Below are 20,525 nucleotides of genomic sequence, written 5' to 3'. Positions count from 1 at the left end.
TGTTGCACCAACTCAAAGTCCAGGAGGAAACAGGGGTTAAGGTGGCTTTAAACCACCTTTGTGCCTTCCTAATTTTGTGCTGCTCCAGGGACTGGATTGGAGAGGCCCCTGGAATAATTTAGATGTCCCAAAAGGGCCTGTCTAAATTACAGCAGCCACCCAGGCTGCCCTATGGACTGCAGCACTGGCTGAGATCTCTGCATGCTGTGATCCAGCTCTCAGTACACCACTTCTGTTCCTAAAATGCCCGTTATGCCAGGGCTTTCAAGGAAGTCATTGAGAGGCAGCCTTGTGGCTGTCTCCTGCAGTGTCTGCACTGGGAGGATTCTTCCCAGCAGGAAGCAGGGCTTTTGGGGCCTCTTCATACTGGTCCAGACCTTTTACCCGGTGCAAAGGGGCCACAGTGGAGTTCAGGCTCTCACCCTGTATGTCTCCATGTCTCTTTAACCTACTTCTCCTTCACTGCTCTTCATGGTTAGATACGTGCAGTGTCCACAAGATGTCACTTTGGTACATTCACATTTTGCTGAAACCTTTGGTAAAGAAATCACAAATTGGTTACAAGTTTGAAAGTGGCCATGAAAAAAGCTCATTTAAATACAAAGATATTTTTTGGGTCCAGACATCTTCCATATAAACTCCAGTGTGGATTTTTTGAGATTGAGTTGGAATTTGAAATGGCTGAATTTGGCTTCATAATTAAACTTCTGACAATTAGTCACATGGTTCTGTAATGTATTAGTTAAATGTGTATGTGACTGTCTTCATCTAGTGACTGGTATGGAGAGGTGATATAAATCTTTCTACTGTTTCTGACAGCTGATAGACACCAGTGTTTATAAAGGAGATTCTGGGTTCTAATCCCACAACCATGATAACTACATGGTAACTCTAGCCCAACATCATACTATAGTGCATGGTTGTTTTTATGCGTATATCCATGCCTATGGAAAATACTTACGGATGCAATTAACTTTAAGCATGTGTTTAAGTCCTATTGAAGTCCTAAAATGGAATTAAGTATATGTTTAAAGTTAAGTTAATATTTAAGTGATTTATAGGATAAGGACCTAAGTACTAACCCATAAGTCAACATGGTATTAAATACTAAGATGGATGAACATGAGTGCCTGGTGCTAAATAAAGATATGGATACAATAGCCATCACAGAAACTTGGTGCAATGATGACCCTCAAGGATACAAAATATATAGGAATGACAGAATGGGCTGTGCTGGTGGGGTTTGGCATTATATGTGAAAGAAAGCATAAAGTCCAATTTAGTAAAAATCTTAAGTGAATCAAACTGTACCATGGAAACTCTATGGATATGAATTCCATGCTTGAATAATAAGAATATAGCAATAGGAATATACTACCGACCACATGATAGTGATGGTGATTGTGAAATGCTGAGGGAGATTAGAGAGGCTATAAAATAAAAAAACCCTCAGTAATAGTGGGAGATTTCAACTATGCCCATATGGACTGGATACATGGCACCTCAGGACGGGATACAGAAATAAAGTTTCTAGACACCATTAATGACTGCTTCTTGGAGCAGCTAGTCCTAGAACCCATAGGGGGAGAGGCAGCTACTGGAGGTGTCATAGGCCTATCACACCCTACTCCAGGAAAGGAGCGATTAAAGTAGGTCCTCCAGGCCTGCCTAGAAAGGCTTCAGGGAAGCAGCCAATCAGAGTGCAGCAGACTTATATAAAAGGAGCTGTGGGGCTTGAGTAAGTCAGTTCTTGGCTGGGACCACAGGGGAAAGGGAGAGTACTTGGTCCTGGTCATAGGTGCCCAAGAAGAGACTCAGAAGAAGAAGGAGGAGTGTGCAATGAGGAGGAAGAGGATTTGAGAACTTCAGCCCAGAGGTCAGGGTGAAGAGAAGGAGGGATATCTGGGAAAAGGTCCAGGGAATAACACTGGCAAACTAAAGGAAGCAATATGTGACTTCTGTATATAGTGTCCCTAGGCTTGAATCCAGAATAGTGGCAAGCCTAAGCTCTGAAGAGGAGATATGACTAGTTTAAAAACCCATGATGGGAGATGGATCATTTGATGATTGCCCTGTTCTGTTCATTCCCTTTGAATCATCTGGCATAGGCCACCATCAGAAGATAATGGGGTAGATGGACTATTGATCTGACCCAGTATGGTCTGAGGAACTAAAACTAGTGATTTATTTCATCGACTTCAAATTATTCTTGTTTTAACATATTTATATTTTTCTGAACTATTTTCTTAGCCTTTGAATCAGGCATCTCTAGGGCAGTTCTTGCATGTGTGGAGAAAATGAGGGAGGAGAGGAAGAAAGAGTTTTTTTTCTTGAGGGATCATTTTTAATCAAGATTCTGCAAAAGCAAATCTACAGACTGAAAACCTGAACTGTTGAAATGACAGATTATACACATCCTACTAGGTCATCTAGTCTATCCTCCTGCCAGTGCAAGATTGTTCCTTACAATATGTTATCCAGAGCATTGTCTGCTAAATGGATAGTTTATTATTCATGGAAAGTTGAATGACAATGACCCGTTCAGAAAGGAATATGAACTCCGAACTCAGTTCAACATATTTAAAATAATCTTCCAAAATGCATCCTTTTCTTTTCCCCAAAAAAACAAATGTTTGTGGAGAGACAGTTTCTATTCCTTTTAAAACATGGTGGATGAAGGAAAACATAAATATTTGTTCATAGCTCTGAGTTACCACAGCTGTCACTCACAATAGCAAAATACCACCAAACAGATGGATTTGCCTCTTGAATGGGGCTAATGAATAGAGGAAAGTGCTGCAGGAGTAGGACTTTTATTATTCACTATCCCATGCACTGAGTATCATGAGCCAGAGCACAATCCATGTCTGCTGATGTCCTATTCACCCAAAAAGAGGCCTGAGGCAAGATTGATGGGACTGATAACAGAGTTTGCAGTCAAGGCCAATGTCTAAAAGACTTTGTGTACTCACACCTAGTACTGGAGAACCCAACTCCTTAAAAATATTCCCTACTGCCTGTGGTCCTGATCCAAATAAGAACCACCATGTCAAGATAAAAAAGTCATGTGATCATGACAAAATTCCAACTTTCATTGAATAAAAAATGTAAGTTTCTAGTCCCTATGATTGTGAAAAAAAACTTGGAAAGGTAAACCCAGAATAATTTGCAGTGAGATGTCTTCCATGAGTCTGCAGAGAGCCTGAAAGAATAGTTCTTAGAGGTGTGACATGCCCCCGTATATCTTAATGTGATGTAAATTCTGAGACTTATCAACAGCGGGGTCCTCCATGTGTGATGAGAGGATGAGAACTCCTACCTAGATTCCATCATCATAAAGCAACCTCCTTAACAGTTCCCCATCCCCAGTTTCAAAATTCAACAAGTATTGTATTCCATTAGCCAGATCCTCAGCTGGTGTATATCAGCAGAGCGCTAATGACTTCAGTGCAGCTATGCTGCTTTACACCAGCTGAGGATTTGGTCCCCTGTGTCCTATCAGCAGGAAGAGTTGTGTTAATTATTGATACTCAAATAAGAACAAAATCATTAGGCTTGGCTTATTTCTACCATACATTGTATGTAGTAGGTACACATTAATATGTAAATAATTGTGCTCTAGGAGTTGTGCCATGTTGTTTGTTCCTTTTAATCAGCTGTTAAGCCTTGCAAATGCAAGACTGATAGTTTTGTATAATTGTTCTTTATGCAAACACAGGAAAATTATTCTGTGTTCTAAGTGTAAATTTTAGGACTCAAAATACTGGCATCTGACAAGGTGGTAAGCTCAGCTTCCTGATAGGTGCTTTCTTTTCTTGGCAACTAGCTTTAATCTTATTTATTGTTATGGTCAGAGCACAAAATGTCCAGAATAATAACATCATTCTTATTGGCATCCATTGTAGAATTACGTATTTGCATTTATTTTCCATAGTTTTGTAAATACTTCACTTACAAAAATTGAGAGAGTATGTTCTAATGGTTGGAACCAGGATTCCTGGGTTCTGGCCTCAGTTCTATGACTGAATCAACAGATAGGCTAGGACAAGTCACTTCCTGTGCCTCAGTTTCCTCTGTGGTAAAATGGGGATGATAAATACCAATCATGTAGGAGCATTGGGAGGCTAAATAATGTTTCAAGATTGTTTTAAATTCCTCCGATGAGAGTTTGTGTGTGTTTTAAATTCCTTCAATATAAGTTGTGTGTATTTTAAATTCCTCCTATGAAAGTTGTGTGCGTGTGTGTGTGTGTGTGTAAAATATAAGCACGGTGGCTCCAGTTCCCATTTTGAAAGTCCAGATCAACATTGCAGCCACTAAATTCAACCACTTAGGAATTCCCTGCTTATGAAAATGCTCAGTTACTGTTGAGTTGCTATAACAGTTTTTATCACAGCCCCTCGGGTATAGTTAGAGAAAGAGAATGTTTACAAGATACATCAGCTTTCACGCTGCTCCAAATTTTGCCAGGGACCAGAATGGTGAACACAAAGAAAGCTTACAGCTCTCTCGGGTCTCCTTTCCCCTAAACTAGCACAAAATTGGTCCAGAGGATCTGTTTCAGTATCTGTGGATTCAGTCAAATGTATATATTTGAGACTTTCCCTTAGGCACATCAGACTTCTACAGAAAATCTCCTCCTTCGGGCATCTGAGCACCTTCAGTTTAAGTGGAGGAAAACAATACCGATGTATGAACTTAACCCTGCACAATGATAGTTCTGGCCAGTGTTTCAGCAGCAAGATCTAGTTCCCTGAATTTCTAATGTATCCAAATTTCATGTAAAAGGTCACCAGTCCACTAGTTAAAACAATTCCTTTTTTTCCCCCCCCAGACGTTTCCGCAGACAAGACGTTCGACATGGAAATGCGGCTCAGCAATGCTTTGGCCAGCAGTTCATTGGTAATCCAGACACAGAACAGCAGAATGCTAGTGAACGCCGAGAGCAAACAGCACAGATTTTACAGAGGAGGAACATCAAGGGCTGATTCTGTCCACAGTTACACAGTTTTTATACTGATGTAACTCTCTTGATTTTAGTGGCATTACTCCTGATTTACACCAGTGAGATTAGAAGCACACTGTAAGGACCACAACCCTAATGCAGGAAAACTTCCGTATTCAAGACAGCATTTAATCATGTACTGTGCTTAAGTCTCGTTGGAGTCAATGAGACATAGGAACATGCTTAAGTGCCGACCTAAAAGGGATGGACTTGTATTGATGCTTAAAGGTCCTCCTCAACCACAGCCCAAATCCTGCAAAGTGCTGAGTGCCCTCAGAGCCCATTGATTTCAACCACTGGTACTGTGTGTGGTATAAAAACTTAGATAGATAGCAGCTGCCAGGAGACACTGAGATTCTCGCCAGATCAGGCCCAATAAATCTAAAGAAAAAGAATCGAAGATCAGGGGTTTCTCTGTGACAGATATTTCTCCAGAGAAAATTTGCTGAAATTGTATTTTTCTGCAGGATGGAGTCAAATTTCAAAGGGAAATATTTCAAGATGAAATATTTGTTAAATTTGCGCTGGGACATCTCAGGCCATCCATTTTCAGCAGGATATCATAATATATTCTGTGTGGATTTCTGCTGGAAAAAAACACAAGGTGTCTATGGCCCACTGTGCACTTAATTGTAAAACTACATGCAGTGAAGACCATCAATATGATTGCGAACTATGCTGGGAACCTCACAATAGAGCATATAAAATTTAAAATAAGAGAGAGAATCAATGGTTTGTAATCCCTGGGCTTCTGGGCTAGAAACTGGTCATGAGCTGGTATCAGGAAAATATTCTCCACTCTTCTTATTGTACTATAAGAAAATGAACTAGAAAGACCACTGGTCTGTTCCATTATAGCAACTTCTATTGTTTGTTCCGCCATGTATTTTGCTATATATAGGGACCTACAATTGACTGTTGATTAATGACATTCAAATGAAATTTTTAGTAACATTTGAGTTGCAAAACTATACACATGTACTTCTTGTGCATGTGTTGTAGAGATCTGCAGTAGCTTGGCCGGGAATGGTTTTCCCATCCCATCAATATTTTCGAGAGTTCTAAATGTTTTCCTCTCTTGAACTGAGAAAAAAAATGACATCTCGAAAATATTTGCAATCTTAATAATCGGGTATTTTTTGGGGGGTTTTGTTTTGTTTTGTTTTGCATTTTGGGTCAATTGAAATACAATAGAACCTCAGAGTTACGAACACATCCGGAATGGAGATTGTTCATAACTCTGAAATGTTCGTCATTCTGAACAAAATGTTCTAGTTGTTCTTTCAAAAGTTTACAACTGAACATTGACTTAAAATAGCTTTGAAACTTTACAATGCAGAAGAAAAATGCTGCCTTTAACTATCTTAATTTAAATGAAACAAGCACAGAAACAATGTCCTTACCTTGTCAAATCTTGTTTTTAAACTTCCCCTTTATTTTTTTAATAGTTTATGTTTCACACAGTACAGTGCTGTATTTGCTTGGTTTTTTTTTTTCTTTTGTCTCTGCTGCTGCCTGATTGCCTACTTCCAAATGAGGTGTGCAGCTGACTGGTCAGTTCATAACACTGGTGTTTCTAACTCTGAGATTCTCCTGTAGTTCATTTTGAACATTTTTGAATATTTTCCTTCAATTTTGATATTTTCCCCCTTTTTAAAACTTTCTTTCAGTCTAGTTAGTCTGTATTTTGAAATGCAAAGTTGGTTTGAACCAGAAAACCAGAATTTTTTGTTTTCAAAATGTTGAAATGAAACATTTGGACAATCGGAATCTTTTTTCTTGACATTTTTCCGAGTCAGAAAATTCATCAAGCCTGACCTTGTTTCATGAACAGTTTGGTTTTGATGAATCAGCAAATTTTATTTAAAAAAAAAAAGCCTTTCACAAAAAATTCCCAACCTCAACTGTAAGCTGTACAAGTTCTGCACACACCGCACAAAACAGTTTAGAGGGTTTTAAGGGTTTGATCCTGTAACATGCTAAGAAATCTGATCCTGATCCAGCAAAATAATTTATCTTGTGTTTACTTTCAAGCATATAAGTAGTCTTATGGACGTCATTGACTTAAAATTAACACATGTATATGTGCTTTGCTGGATGGAGGCCAGAGTGCTTAGCACTTTGCAGGGTCAAGCCCTATATACACATGCACAATCACAACCAACTGTCATTCAGTACTTTGGTAGGATACTTTACCTTAGGGTTGGATCCTGTGCGATCCTGAGGTGAGGCATGCCCTCCATTCCTCCTGGAAAGAGTGGGAGCAAAGGGTGTTCCACAGTTCACAGGATAAGGCCATTAGCAGGTCCTAAATTTCAGTCACTACCTGGAGGGCAATGGGTCAAATTCCATTCTAAAGGTGAACATCACAGGAGTCCTTAAAAAAGTCCAAAGGAAACATGCTTAAAGGGTAGCATTTATTTTAGTTACACAACTGGCAAATAAATAAATAAGGATCTTACTTGACTTCACAGGAGAAGCCCTGGATAAGACTGAAGAACTGCTGGTATATGGAATAGAGTACAACAGCACGCTTCTCGAATGTACCCCCAGAACTTTACAAGCTAAAGTAATCTGGTTTTTACAGCGAGCTCATGAAGCCAGAAAGGAGGAGGTAATTTCTCATGTAATTGCAGTTACACCATTTTTATAAAAAGGGCTTGCTATATAAGGGATCTTACAGGTAAAAGAGCCATCAATAACACAGTTGGTATCAGTTGGTGTAATTTATGGATTCATACATTTCAAGGGCAGTTGGTAACATTATGATTATCTAGGCTGACTTTCTGCATAAACATGCCATGGAATTTTAGTCAGTGATTCCTGCGTCAATCCCAATAATTGATGGCTGAATGAGAGCATAGGTTTGAGAAGTGCATCTTTTAAAACTTCAAAGTAATGAAGAATCTACCACATCCCTTTGCTAATTATTCCAATGGTTAATTTCTATCACCCGCCTCCAATAAATGTAATGCCGTATGTGCTTGAAAAACGTATGTTACAGCAGCTTAGATTTGTGTCGTCTTCTCAATACTCACCGCTGTAGTCCTTACGGTACATTTAAAAATGTTTGTACTGATGTTTCTAATGTAGTACTATGATCTTGTACTCACTGTAAGTGAATTGATAATACAGTGTATTGATTGCTCATTTCTCAGGTGAAGACAGACGACAGAATAGTCAAAATGGACCTCGGCCTCTTATTCTTAAGGCTGCACAGGATGGATGCAGGGACCTACTTTTGTCAGACTGTGGAACACAGCATTGTTCATACGGTCAGAAAAATCACCCTGGAGGTGGTGGAGGAAGAGCGCGTGGATGAAATGTTCAACAAAGACTACGAGGAGGACATGCCTCACAAAATGCCATGCCCAGTGCAAAGCAGCATTCCTCAAGGATCAAAGCCGTGGTACAAGGAATTCCTGCAGCTAATAGGATACAGCAACTTCCAGAGGGTCGAGGAGTATTGCGAAAAGGTGTGGTGCACGGATAAGAGGAGGAAAAAGCTGAAAATGTCCCCGTCCAAGTGGAAGTACGCCAACCTGCAGGAGAAGAAGGCACGCATCAGGCCGGAGCATTACCGCCTCCCCAGGAATGTAGCTGACTCTTGATGGACAAAATCCATCCATTCTTTCTGGGAGAATTTTTATTTGGACCTAACGAATAGAGAGAAATCAGTCTTGGGTTTGGTAACTGACACAGGTTTATATATATATTAAATAACGGGACTGAAAACAGAAAAGTGTTCTGTTAAGTTATAGCGTATACTTATGATGACTGTTTAGAGGCAATTAAAAAAAAGTCTGCTTACCTAGCTGTTTCTAAATAGCTCATTGCATTCAGAGTTTTCCATTTAAGGAGAACATGACAATCATTGTACTTGAGTGCTTTAGTCAATTTTCCATGTGGACCATGCCTATTCTGTATATTCTTGCAGATTAAGGGAATATTAAAGTAAACTCAGATACCTAAGCATTGACAAGCAGAAGAAAAATGTGATGTATAATTTCCGTTGGTTTCACAAATTTCTTATTGCTTCTAAAAGCAGCACATTGCAAGATTTTAGCTTTCACTTGTGGCTGTTTGTCTGTATCCTAAAGAGCCACAAGTTTTGTTAGTGTGGTGTACTCTTATTTCTTAAGATATTGAAGGGGAATCTTATTTACTTCCCATCATTGCTTGTCTTTACCAGTAATTTATGAAGCACAGTGTACTACTATCAAAGCTAAATAGTATTGCCTTGTAACTTGATGTAAGTTAAATGCATGCAGAGAACAAAAACAGAATGAAGTTCTTCACTCTAACTTTCTGTAAAACATTGGAGTAATAGTTTAGTGAGAGTATAAATCATGGTTATAGTAACTGACAGTTGGCTCAGTAGATAAAAGATTTATAAGAATGCCCTCTGGTGGCTAAAGAGTGCATTTCCTTTTATTGGTGTACATTTTCTCCAGAAATGTATACTTGAGTGTTATCCCCACTCTACTGATTTGCAGCCTATTTGTTTTCAGCATGCACTTCCCCAGCCTTTTTACTGCATGCGCTGAAATCTCAAATATTTTAAACACAGGGTTAGAAATCACTTGTACTGGGGAATAGAGCTTAAAAATAAGCAATTTTTTAAGATGTTCAGTGTAATACGCTTTTGGTGTAGTAGGTTCTTATAAAAGAGACTAGTAGGTGAAAACAACCTGTATTTGCATAGTTAAATGGTCTGATCCAGGGAAATATTAACGTGATATGGAATCTCTTCTCAGCACTGCTACATTGCTGAACTTGTGAATACTGGGGAAGGGTGATCAAAAGAACAAGAAATCACATACCACCTAGAATTTTCAGAATATCACTTTAAAATACACAAAGCTTTAATTTTAGGTTTAATTTTCATATTTTTCTTAAAAGCATAAAACATATTTTAGCACAAAGGGTCACATAAGAAATCTGATATGAACATATTAATTGGAACTAAAATAATTTTAAATAAAAGCTACAGTTCATAAAAATATGAATCACAAATAGCACAGTTTTAAAACTCTAGCCAAGTGTAAATTCTGCAGGATCCTTTTCCATCTGCTGAGATGGGTTCTAGTGTGTGAATGATTAAATGACTAAACCAATTGTGCTGTACCACTAGATAAATAGATAGATAAGCTTCAGTCAGAACATGACCTCATTGGTAATAAACAACCTAGTCTATAAAATTGGTCTGTTTCCCAATTTTGAGGTAACTAAACATATATTTCAAGCATGTCACAGTTAACAGGTTCATATCCAAGTTTCATTCCACCTTCAACATCTAATCAGGAAACGGAGTCTGGGATTAACATTCTGGGGAATACAGATTTGTTATTAACCTAGCAATCCTATTATTATCATTGCTGTGCACTCCATTATCTGTAAAACACTCTGTATGTGGAATGAACAAAACAGTGTGTCTGAGAGAAGGCAGTTGCTGGGATCAGAGTCTAAAGCTAGCATCAGAGTGAGCACAGCTAGGATCTTATCTCTTCAAAAGCATCATTTGCTGGGAGTAGAGAGTGTCTTGGTGCACAGAGGGATACGTGTGTGCAACCTGCCAGTAAACAGTTGTAGGATTTCATATTATATCGGCCACACAGATAGATAAACCTCTCTAGCTTCTAGTTATTTTAAGTAGGCTGCACATTTATCTGAAGGTTTGCACAGCACAGAACTAAAGGGGTTGGCTCACTGGTCCAATGGCAGAGCAATGAGGAGATCAGAGCTCTCTGCTCCTTTGACCAGGAGAAACAGAGGACATTATGGAAAGAGCATGCACAGCTTCTTTGGAAGAGGGAACATCTTGTAGCCACGCCCTCTTGCTGATGTTGTGTACAGTGTAAGCAGCCAGTGCGGGAAGCACCAGATGAATTTATTCTCCAGTGCCAGTTTTGGGTTGAAGGGGCTTTATTCCAGTTGGCTCATATATATTGCTATAGTTTCACACAAAATTGTAGCATTGAACTCTGTGAGGTAGGGGAGGAGAACATATATAGTTATATGAAGCTCTGCCTATTACTTACCTCCTCTTAATTATTTAAGCAAAATCTGACAGGAGTACACATATCATCTTAGTGGTACATTATTGCAACCCCACTGAAGTCCTCCAACTAGGTTGCTCAACATTTAAGAGTAGTGGGTAAAGAAATGAAGAATGCTAATAGGAGAGATCCCATAGGCTTCAAGGAAATACAAATTCTCCCCTCTTCCAGCATTATTGGACAGATCTTCCAAGTGCAAAATAATTTCTAGAGCAATTGACTGGCGAAGGGTTGGGGAAGAGGCTTGGTGTCTATCACAGCAGAGACAGATCTGTATTGCAAGAATATAATGAGGATTCTTTATTTAGGCAACTGGACTTGGACAGCCCTTGGAGTTCTCCCTAGCTCTCAGAAGAACTAAACACAGGCTGTCCAGTGACACCACATCTCCCCCAAGTCTTGGTCTGAATTGAATCATCATAGAACATGTTTGCTCCGCTATTGGGGTAGCTATAGAATCCACAGTTCTTTAAGAGTGATGTTGGCATTTTCATTAATTTGCTGTGAAGCAGCTCAGTGCTAAAGGCTCATGTCAGATGCAGAACCACATAGTGACAGTAGTAAAAGATCCTCTGTCACCCTGAGGAAACTAACACAATAAATTGTATTTGTAATCCTCTGAGTTCATAGCTGGAAATCAGAGGATCCACAAACCAGAATATCTGTTTCAATACAATATGTTTTTGATAGTTTCCTTTCCCAATGTTAGTTAAATGTGGAGAATCATATTAAGTTTTTAGCTTGTGCAGGTCCAGTTTGAGGATCTTTAAGCCTTCTTCCTTAATAGTGACCGTAACAACTCCTAAAACTTTGTTAAACATAAGATCTCCTTTAAAATTATTATGACAACTGTGGAAGAAGAGCAAGAGAGACAATAATGTATTTGAGTCAGGCATTCATTTTTCTGCACAGAGGTGCTTTTTTTGAGGCAATGTTATTTAAAACACTTCTTTGTGTATATACGGGGTGGTGGCGTGTGTTTCTTTTCATTATGCATTTGATGTATTTTTATGTGTATGAAGTGACCTAATTATATAATGAAGTACAGTATTTGAGTGATCTAATCTGTATGGCTTCTTGTTATTTACTTTGGAGCATGTGGAGTAATATTTATTGTCACTGATCACCCAATGGGCATATTATCTCCCATCAACTTCTAATGTGGATTGCAAACTCATATCTGAAGGCAGAATTTCACCACAAAAGACTGGAGGATTATAATCTGTAGCAACTGAGAGATAAAATGAATTATTGGCTAAGGAACTAAACTGAGAGTCAGTAGACCTGGGCTGTGACACTGACCTACTGTGACAGGTCTCTTCACACCTCTGTTTCTGGGTTCCCCCTACTGTTTGTTGTCCATCTTTTCATTTCAGACCCTGGTCCTGCAATTTGTTGCAAGAGGCACTTAGATTGTAATTTCTTCGGGTCAGGAACTGTCTCCCACTATGTGTGTGTACATCCCCTAGCACGATGATACCCTGATCTTAGTTAGGGCTCCTAGGCACTATTCTAATACAAATAATAAAAAATATTATTGCTGCAAAACTTTTTGTTATGAGACGTCTCTCTTGTAGACCTCAACATAGGTCTTGAGATTCTGCTTAACTTTTCTGTTGCAAAGAAATGTCTTTTTTATGTAGCCCAAATTTCTGAAAGAAACAACACATGCACACAAATGTGCTCACCTTCATTTGGCTGAATGGATGAGTCAATAACCACATTTTGAAATGATACACAGATTACCTTCCAGCATAGTTATTATGCTGGTGGAGCTGCGTTTGTATTATTAGTATTCTTATTTTGGAGAAAAAAAAATCAATTCTCTGTCCTTGAAAAGTAGTGAACCTGTTTCCTTTGCGGAAAAAAAGTCCATTAATATCCTCATTCTACCTAGAAGCAATGAAGTTGGAGTTATTTATGCCATCTCATGTCTCTAAGTCCAGACGTTACACATACTCTTGAAAGCTGCACTGTCCAGATAAGAGGTACTGTAAGTGAGCTTTTTTACATTTGTGACCTAGCAGGATGTTTGTTATTCCCCTCAGCCTGTGAATCCATTTCAGTTTTCCAAACTGCTGTTTTCTTTGAGATTTTAAAGTGCCAGAGGGAGGATTCCTGTTCATTTACCAAGAGAAGTTGGTGCAGATGAAGCCAGGACTGACAAGTCTTGTTTTTTAAGTGGTTCCTATTTTATCAACTAAGAATGACCTATTTTTGTCTTTGACTAAAATACTTTGCCTGAATAATACTGTGCTCTTGCAAAACTGGAACAGCGAGCAGGATCCTGGTACACAACGTGAAAATACTACTAGCTCTGATTATTTAAAATAATCAGCGTTTCATAGTCACTCAGGCCCCAACCCTGCAGCTAGAATCACACACACAAGCCCTTGCATCCACACAGACCACTGTGGCCTTCAAAGACATTATTGCCCCTCAGCTATAATACTATAGCTAAGATTGTCTGTTAGCAAAGATGTACAGGTTTCCTCTGTTTCCTTGTGCTCATAAGTCCCTGAAGTCAGTGGGGCTGTCTGTGGGTACAGGGGTCAGCCAACATGACCCCAGCTGCAGGATTGGGACCTGAAAGCCTGGTGCTTTACGGCCCCAGTAGGCACTAGTATTTCAAGCAGGTCCATTCAGAGCTCCCCTTTGCCTACAGGGAGCCCCACTGAATTCAACGGGGCTTTGCGTAGTAACAAAGGTCTGCCTGTTTGGAGCAGCTTTAGGGAGTGAGGCCATAATTCATAAGCTATTTAGGCAAACAATCCTCTTTACAGTGTTCAGCGAGGTATGGCAAAACAAAATGTTCCTTTCACTACAAAGGCAGGCTGCTTGACATGGAGACCCTGGCCACCTACCATTGGCTGTGTTGTTGCACATCTTTGAAATGCTGCAGCTGAAAAAAGGGCTATCTTTGCTCAGTGCTATATTTCATTTCTTTTCTTTGATGTATACATTACAAACACATCTTTCCTGAGATCTCCCATCAGTTTTGAGAACTGGTAAAAAAAAACAATGCATCCAACAAAATGGGCTATCTCAGAGTTAATGTTTCTGGCTCTGGATTGAGAAAGAAAACACTCCTCTAATTCATATTCTTGAAGGTTTTCTTCACACCTGAAAGAACTAAAAGCTCCCTCCTCCTTCCCCTTTAACAATGAGAGCTCAAATCCACCTTAAATGTAGAAACTGACTGTAATAAATTTGGAAAGGGTTTAGGAATCTTACAAACCCCAGATAATCACCTCTTCCAAATGTGCATTAATTAGCACTAGAATTTAATCATCTAATGAAGCCCATGCATGTATTTATGGAGTGCCTGGGATGGGGTATACCAACCCCACTCTGGGCAAAACAGGGTTAACTAGCGAATGTGGGCTCAAACGACCCTGCCTCTCTGCACCAATGAGAGATGTCAGAATTGGAGAGAGGAGCTTAAAATGGAGAAACCCACCTCAGTTGCTGGCAGACTAGTGAGGTGAGCTGTCCTGAGCTCCAAGAGAATGGGTTGGCTAAAGGCAAGAACTCAGTTGTTTGCTACCTGAGGACCTGCTGCAGATCTGCTTGTGATGGGACTGTAGCTTTACACTAGCAAGTGAGCCTATTTGCGCCCATAGCTGTACAGAAGCTCAGAGGGAAGAAAGATTGACTACATCTCTGGGGTGATTTGTTTGTTTATTGAAAACCTTTTGATGGGGCAGACTATCTGGGGCTCAGCAAGAGTGCTGAGCTTCATAAGGCTGGACTGATGTGCTGAAACACCAGCACATTGCAGAGCTGGAGTGCAGGGGTCTGACCCAGAGCCCAGGGGATGCCCTGACATAGGCACACAGGGGACAGGGCCCAAACAGAGGCACACTGTGGTGTGTAAGTGCTAATAGCACAATGATTGAAGGTCACCCAAACAGTCATTAGATCATAACTTTCACTTCATTTTTTTGGTGCATCCACATTATTTCCACAACCTCCATGGCTACTGCTCTACTAACCTCTGCGGTTCAGGCTATGAATCCAAGTCCTGAGATGTCAGAAGTACTACAAAGCTAAAGAGTATGGGAATGTCCTGTGGCCAGTCATTTCTTAAAGAGAGAGCCAATTTTGCTTGTTAGAAGGAGAGGGCCGTAGCGTTCTACATGATAGGCGTGGATCTGGAAGATCATCTCTTGTGAAACAGATGCAGCAGCCAAAAGGTAAGCTACTCCCATTGGGCTCACTCTTGACTTTGGCAGAGGTGGATTTTTAATACAAAAATTATGGTGGTGATTTTCATGGAGTCTAAAGGAGTTAGGTGCTGATTTGTGTACAGCATCATTGAAAATATCAGCCTATTCCAGAAAGCTAAACTGTAACTTCACAATTATCCAGGGAATTTTTTCCTTTCTTCTTCTTTTTTTTTTTTTTTAAATCAGAAAAAGATCATGGAGTTGCATTTTCTTGCTAGATCTAAAAAGCAAACCAACATAACCCCCCCTGAACTAACTGTAGCACACTAACTGGCTGCAAAGTGCAATTTATAATAGTGTCCTATAATTCATGTGTCTCACTGTTGCAGCGAGAGAGAGAACATTCATTAGTGGATTTCTTTATTTGGTCTATTTCACTTGGAGAGCTTGCTGCATAGAGAGAGGGAAATCAAGTGGAGCAGATTTCACCACTTGGCCAGCAGATGGCTTATACACCAGGGGATCTCTGAATTTCAGAGAAGCCTACACCATGTATTGCCACAGAGGCCGTTATTAGTACATTTCCACAAGGCCTGAAAGAAATTTCTGTATTAGCCTAGTGCAAGTTGAGTTTGCATACAGGATGTGGAGTCAAAGGCTCCTGGGCTGCCAAAGACTGCAGAGGAAGCACCTAATCCCTAGCTTGCTCTTGTATGGCTGCCTTTGGATGAATGGAGTCAGACTGCAGTGGGGAAATGCCTCTCCCTCCCTCACTAAAAGAAAGGTGAAGGCCTTTCAAGGGGTGGGTAGTTTAAATAGGAAATGTTTTGGGATCCCAGAGGACAGTCACTCTGACTCCTCTCCCCACGTGCTCCCCCCATAACAACTGCCTCATTTTTCCAGCACAAAAAGTGTGTCTGAGTGTACTCGTCCCTGTGCTATACCCATAGACAATAGCTACTTTGTGTGCTAACTAGAACTGAGTTCTCCTATAATCAGGGCAATGAAGTCTGTTCAGGTTACACAGAGAGTAAATAGGCTTCAGGTCTGATTAGTGAAAGACTTCTTGTCTGGCAGTGAAGTATGTAGTGCAGGGGGTTTTCTTTTGATGCATGAGGGACTTTCACCTCATCAGGAAAAATGTAGCAAGTGAACCAGGACCTGCTCAATTTAAAATCAACAAGAGTTTCATCGTGGCTTTCCAAAGGAGCCGTGTCAGGCCCGATGTCTCTGTTTTCACTGGAGACACAAACTCCTGATGCTTTCAAGCTGAGAGTTGGCTGTCTGCCTACATGAATGAATGTGCTGAGGACACACACTAACAGGCACAGGTCTGGATTATAGCACTGTGAGGAATGGGAGGCTGTTCTCTGAGCTGTTTGCAGTTTGTGCTGTTTTCTGACATCTCACCTGAATGCTGTAAAAACAGAAACAAATCCTTGTGGTGCTCATGTTCTTAGAATAAGAGGTGAAGGTCTAGCTACCTGTAACTGTCAGCATTTAGAGTAACTGGTGATGCCCAGGATGAGGGTTGTTACAACCTTCTGTAGTGGGAAGGATCCATGCAACAGAGGATTTTCCAGGCCCTGCCTATGAGCATGCATGTTGGATGGAGCTATCACAGAGCTGAATTCTACACTATACAGAGGGGCCCTGCCACATTTTGACCCACAGGCCGTTGTGCATAAGAACCATACCAGTATGAGGGGACCTTGGGGGGGCTGTCAAAGCTGGGGCAGGATTTGGCCCATACTGAACCTCTTAATGTTACAAGGAAGGTTATTGTTTCCTGTGTACTCTATGAAGCAGTACACAGAGTACGTATACAGCCTCATCTCCTTATGTTTCCGCATGCCAGACACAACATCTCTCTCTCAGGCTGAAAACAAGGATCCTAGTAGGTGCTTCTGATCTTTAGCCTGTGGACATCTGTCTACTGAAAGCACTAAACGTATTACACATAGGTTACTAAATAGATGGCAATTGGCATGTCTGCTTATAGGTCTCATCTGACCTGGGCTGGGTTTGAACCGGTGGTCTGGAGAAAAAGGGTGGGTATCCTAACCATTGTCAAGTCCTTCAGCCATCTGTTCCACAAAAGACATATTTTAACCCCAAACCTCGGTACCTTTGTTCCCTCTGTAAGAAGTAGTATGTTAAAAGGACAGCTGAGGTATACTTAATCCTGCCTCAGAGCAGGGGGACGGACTCGATGGCCTCTTGAGTTTCCTTCTGCTGCTACAACATTTCTTTGATTTTAAGTGCTCTTTGACATCTAAGTTAAGATGCATTGGCAGAAGCACAGAAGTGATATTCCACATTGTGTGAAGTCGTGTGTGATCATTTATTTCCCCAGTGACTTAATATTGGAATTGCGCATTTTTGTCTTTAAAGAGGTGGGGGGAACAAACGAGGTATAACATGTCACTTGGTGACTTTGAATTATGGTGCTAAGCTTTTATCAATGGAACTAGAAACAAATTATTTCACACAGGTTAATAAAGGCAATAATGCCCCTGAGGAGCTGTACCACAGTTAATCAGTGAAAGCTTAATCATGAATTATACAGCTTTGTTTGCCCTTTCATGGGGGTTAATTGGAGAGCTACTGCTGGGTTGCTAGCTTCACCATGGATTCCTGTAACACCAAAATTACTGTAACTAACCCCACCCCAAGCCTGGGCAGTGCCAGTGTTGCTTAGAATCTGGTAGCCCTGATTATCACACTATAAACCTCCAGGGCAGGCGCTGTTGACACTCCAATTACCAGAGTGTCTGGGGCATCTAACACTTGGTGGCTTTGCCCAAGAATAACACTCCCTTGAAGGGATCAAATCATCAGAGGAACAGCTACTCTTAGTCTGGAATACCTGCTGTTTAACAAGCAAAGTAATTCAATTAAAGTTCATTAAAAAGCTTTAATCTAGACTGCTAATACAATTACATCAGTTCTGATAATAACTAATTAATAATAGTTGGTCATTTGATCTAGACCAGCTGATCCCTCTATCTGCAGATTTACCATCTCCAATGGAATGGAACACACACTCCAGTACTAAAAGTTCTTCATAAATAGACAACTGGGATCTAAAATTAGGTCTGCTCTGTTTGTGTTTGGTTCTTGTTCCAGAATTGGGATTATTAGCCCATTTAGTCAACACATTTTATGGCATGTAAATTTAACAGCTGTTTGAGTTTTCTATGCCCATGATGTTATCCTCAACCGCCTCCTCCCATTACTTGAGACCTACTAGATATTATATACAGAACCCACTCTTCAGTGTGTTACATATTACTTTCTAGAGTTTCATCTTTAGAGTTTATAAATCTGCTACAGCTATCAACTCAAATGTTAATGACTCATGCTTTGAGTATTAGAGGTCTTCGGTTCAATCCCTGGTGACAACCCATAATGGTGGTCTCTATGGATGTACTTTTGAATGGAATAGTTATGTGCCAATCACATAAACTCCCAGAGAACAGCATCATGCAGTATTTATAACAGGTTCTATGCCCTCTAGTGGCTGCCTTCTGGAATTTGCATTACTATCTTTAGGTTTATATTCTTCTACAATTTCTATCTATATTAACAATTTTTAGCTCATAATTATACCAATGAAACAAATCTCTAATTTGGACCCTAAGAATGAAATCCTGGTCCCATGAAAGTACATGACAAAACTCCCATTGGCTTCAAAAGAACCAAGATTTCACCTGAAGTGTTTTGTGAGGGTTTTTTTGTTTGTTTGTTTGTTTGTTTGGGTTTTTTTAGATGTCCCACTCTTAGAATTTTAGCACCCCAAAATGTCTTACTATTCTAATGAGATTTTTTTCTAGCAGTTGCAGAATTCCTGGCTTCTCTTCAGTTCTAGCATAAATTCAATTATTTGGAGGGACTGTATTTAAAAACTAACATTAAGGGGAAAACACACACACACACACACACACACACACAACCTTGAAACAGACTTGGGCCTTTGCTTCCTAGCACAGCCTACTAACTGTTTATCAGATCAGGGGTCAAGTACTAGCAACCTGAGAACAATCCCTTAATACACAACACAGCTTAATATTCTTAGATGAGATATAGCTGAATCTGATTAGATTTAAGCAGAAAGGTGTCTGAAAATGTACTTTTATGCAAACTCAAACTGTGAACCAGTTCCAGAAAGGCTAATGTTGGGGATTATAAAGGCTAAATCATAGATCTTAGCCTTGTCTTTTTTTAAAATATGCCACATGATAATAGAATGCATTAATGCACCATTTTGTATTTAACTCGATTTCTGAGCATAGATGTGCCAGGTCACAGCTCCAGGAGTGGGGAGCCAGGCAAATGCAGTGTCCCTATAATGCAAACCAGGTGTTTCTGCTGCACCTAGGGTTACTATATTTCAGGTTCCCAAAAAGAAGACTGCTACCCACTGAGGATGGGGTGGAGATTAAAGATAATCTAAGTATGGCCCAACACCTAAACAAATACTTTGCCTCAGTTTTTAATAAGACTAATAAAGATCTTAGAGGTAGTGGCAGCATGGCTAATTGGACCGAAAGAGAACATGGAAGTAGAAATTACCACATCTAAGATGGAAATCAAACTCAAACAGTTTAATGGGACTAAATCGGGGAGAGGAGGGTGGTGGATAATCTCCATCCAAGAATATTAAAGGAACTGGCATATGAAATTGTAAACCCGATAGCAAGGATTTTGAATGAATCTGTAAAGTTTGGGATCGTACCATATGACTGGAGAATTACTAATATAGTACCTATTTTTAAGAAAGGGGAGAAAAGTGATCTGGGACATTACAGGCTTGTAATTTTGACCTCAATTGTACGCCAGGTCTTGGAACAAATTTTGAAAGAGAAAGTAATTATTGCCATAGTGGTAAACGGCAATTGGGATAAAATACAACATGATTTTACAAATGATAGCTCATGCCAGACCAACCTGATCTTTCTTTGAGAAGATAACTGATTTTTTAGACAAAGGACATGCAGTAGATCTAATCTACCTGGATTTCAGTAAGGCATTTGATACAGTTCCACATGGGAAATTATTAGTTAAATTGGAGAAGGTAGGGATTAATATGAGAATTGAAAGGTGGATAAGGAACAGATTAAAGGGCAGACTACAACAGGTCATACTCAAAGGTGAACTGTCAGGCTGGAGGGAGGTTACTGGTGGAGTTCCTCAGGGATCGTTCTTGGAACCAATCTTATTTATCATTTTTATTAATTACCTTGGCACAAAAAGTGAGTGTGTGCTAATAAAATTTGCGGATACCTCCTG

At 40.0% G+C, this 20,525-nt stretch overlaps 1 protein-coding gene and 1 long non-coding RNA gene across 2 annotated transcripts in view; both read left to right on the top strand.

Annotated features, from left to right (window-relative positions):
- SEMA3E (semaphorin 3E) overlaps nt 1-8,616 on the top strand; it is a 191,544-nt gene extending 182,928 nt beyond the window's left edge. The window contains exons 15-17 of the mRNA XM_067564003.1: nt 4,835-4,902; nt 7,480-7,619; nt 8,164-8,616. Of these exons, the coding sequence (XP_067420104.1) occupies nt 4,835-4,902; nt 7,480-7,619; nt 8,164-8,616 (661 nt within the window). The remainder of the gene's footprint in view (nt 1-4,834; nt 4,903-7,479; nt 7,620-8,163) is intronic.
- A 5,959-nt stretch (nt 8,617-14,575) lies between these two features.
- The window catches only part of LOC137163725 (uncharacterized), a 40,925-nt gene continuing 34,975 nt past the window's right edge, over nt 14,576-20,525 (top strand). Inside the window, exons 1-2 of the long non-coding RNA XR_010922817.1 lie at nt 14,576-14,732; nt 15,073-15,260. This is a non-coding gene — a long non-coding RNA (uncharacterized lncRNA). The remainder of the gene's footprint in view (nt 14,733-15,072; nt 15,261-20,525) is intronic.

Source organism: Emydura macquarii, unplaced genomic scaffold (genome assembly GCF_026122565.2).
Source record: "Emydura macquarii macquarii isolate MOO-44397 ecotype Brisbane River unplaced genomic scaffold, CSIRO-AGI_Emac_v2 contig_2636, whole genome shotgun sequence".
NCBI lineage: Eukaryota > Metazoa > Chordata > Testudines > Chelidae > Emydura > Emydura macquarii.
The sequence above is the reverse complement of the archived record's forward strand: the minus strand, read 5'-3'. Positions and strand labels throughout refer to the sequence as shown.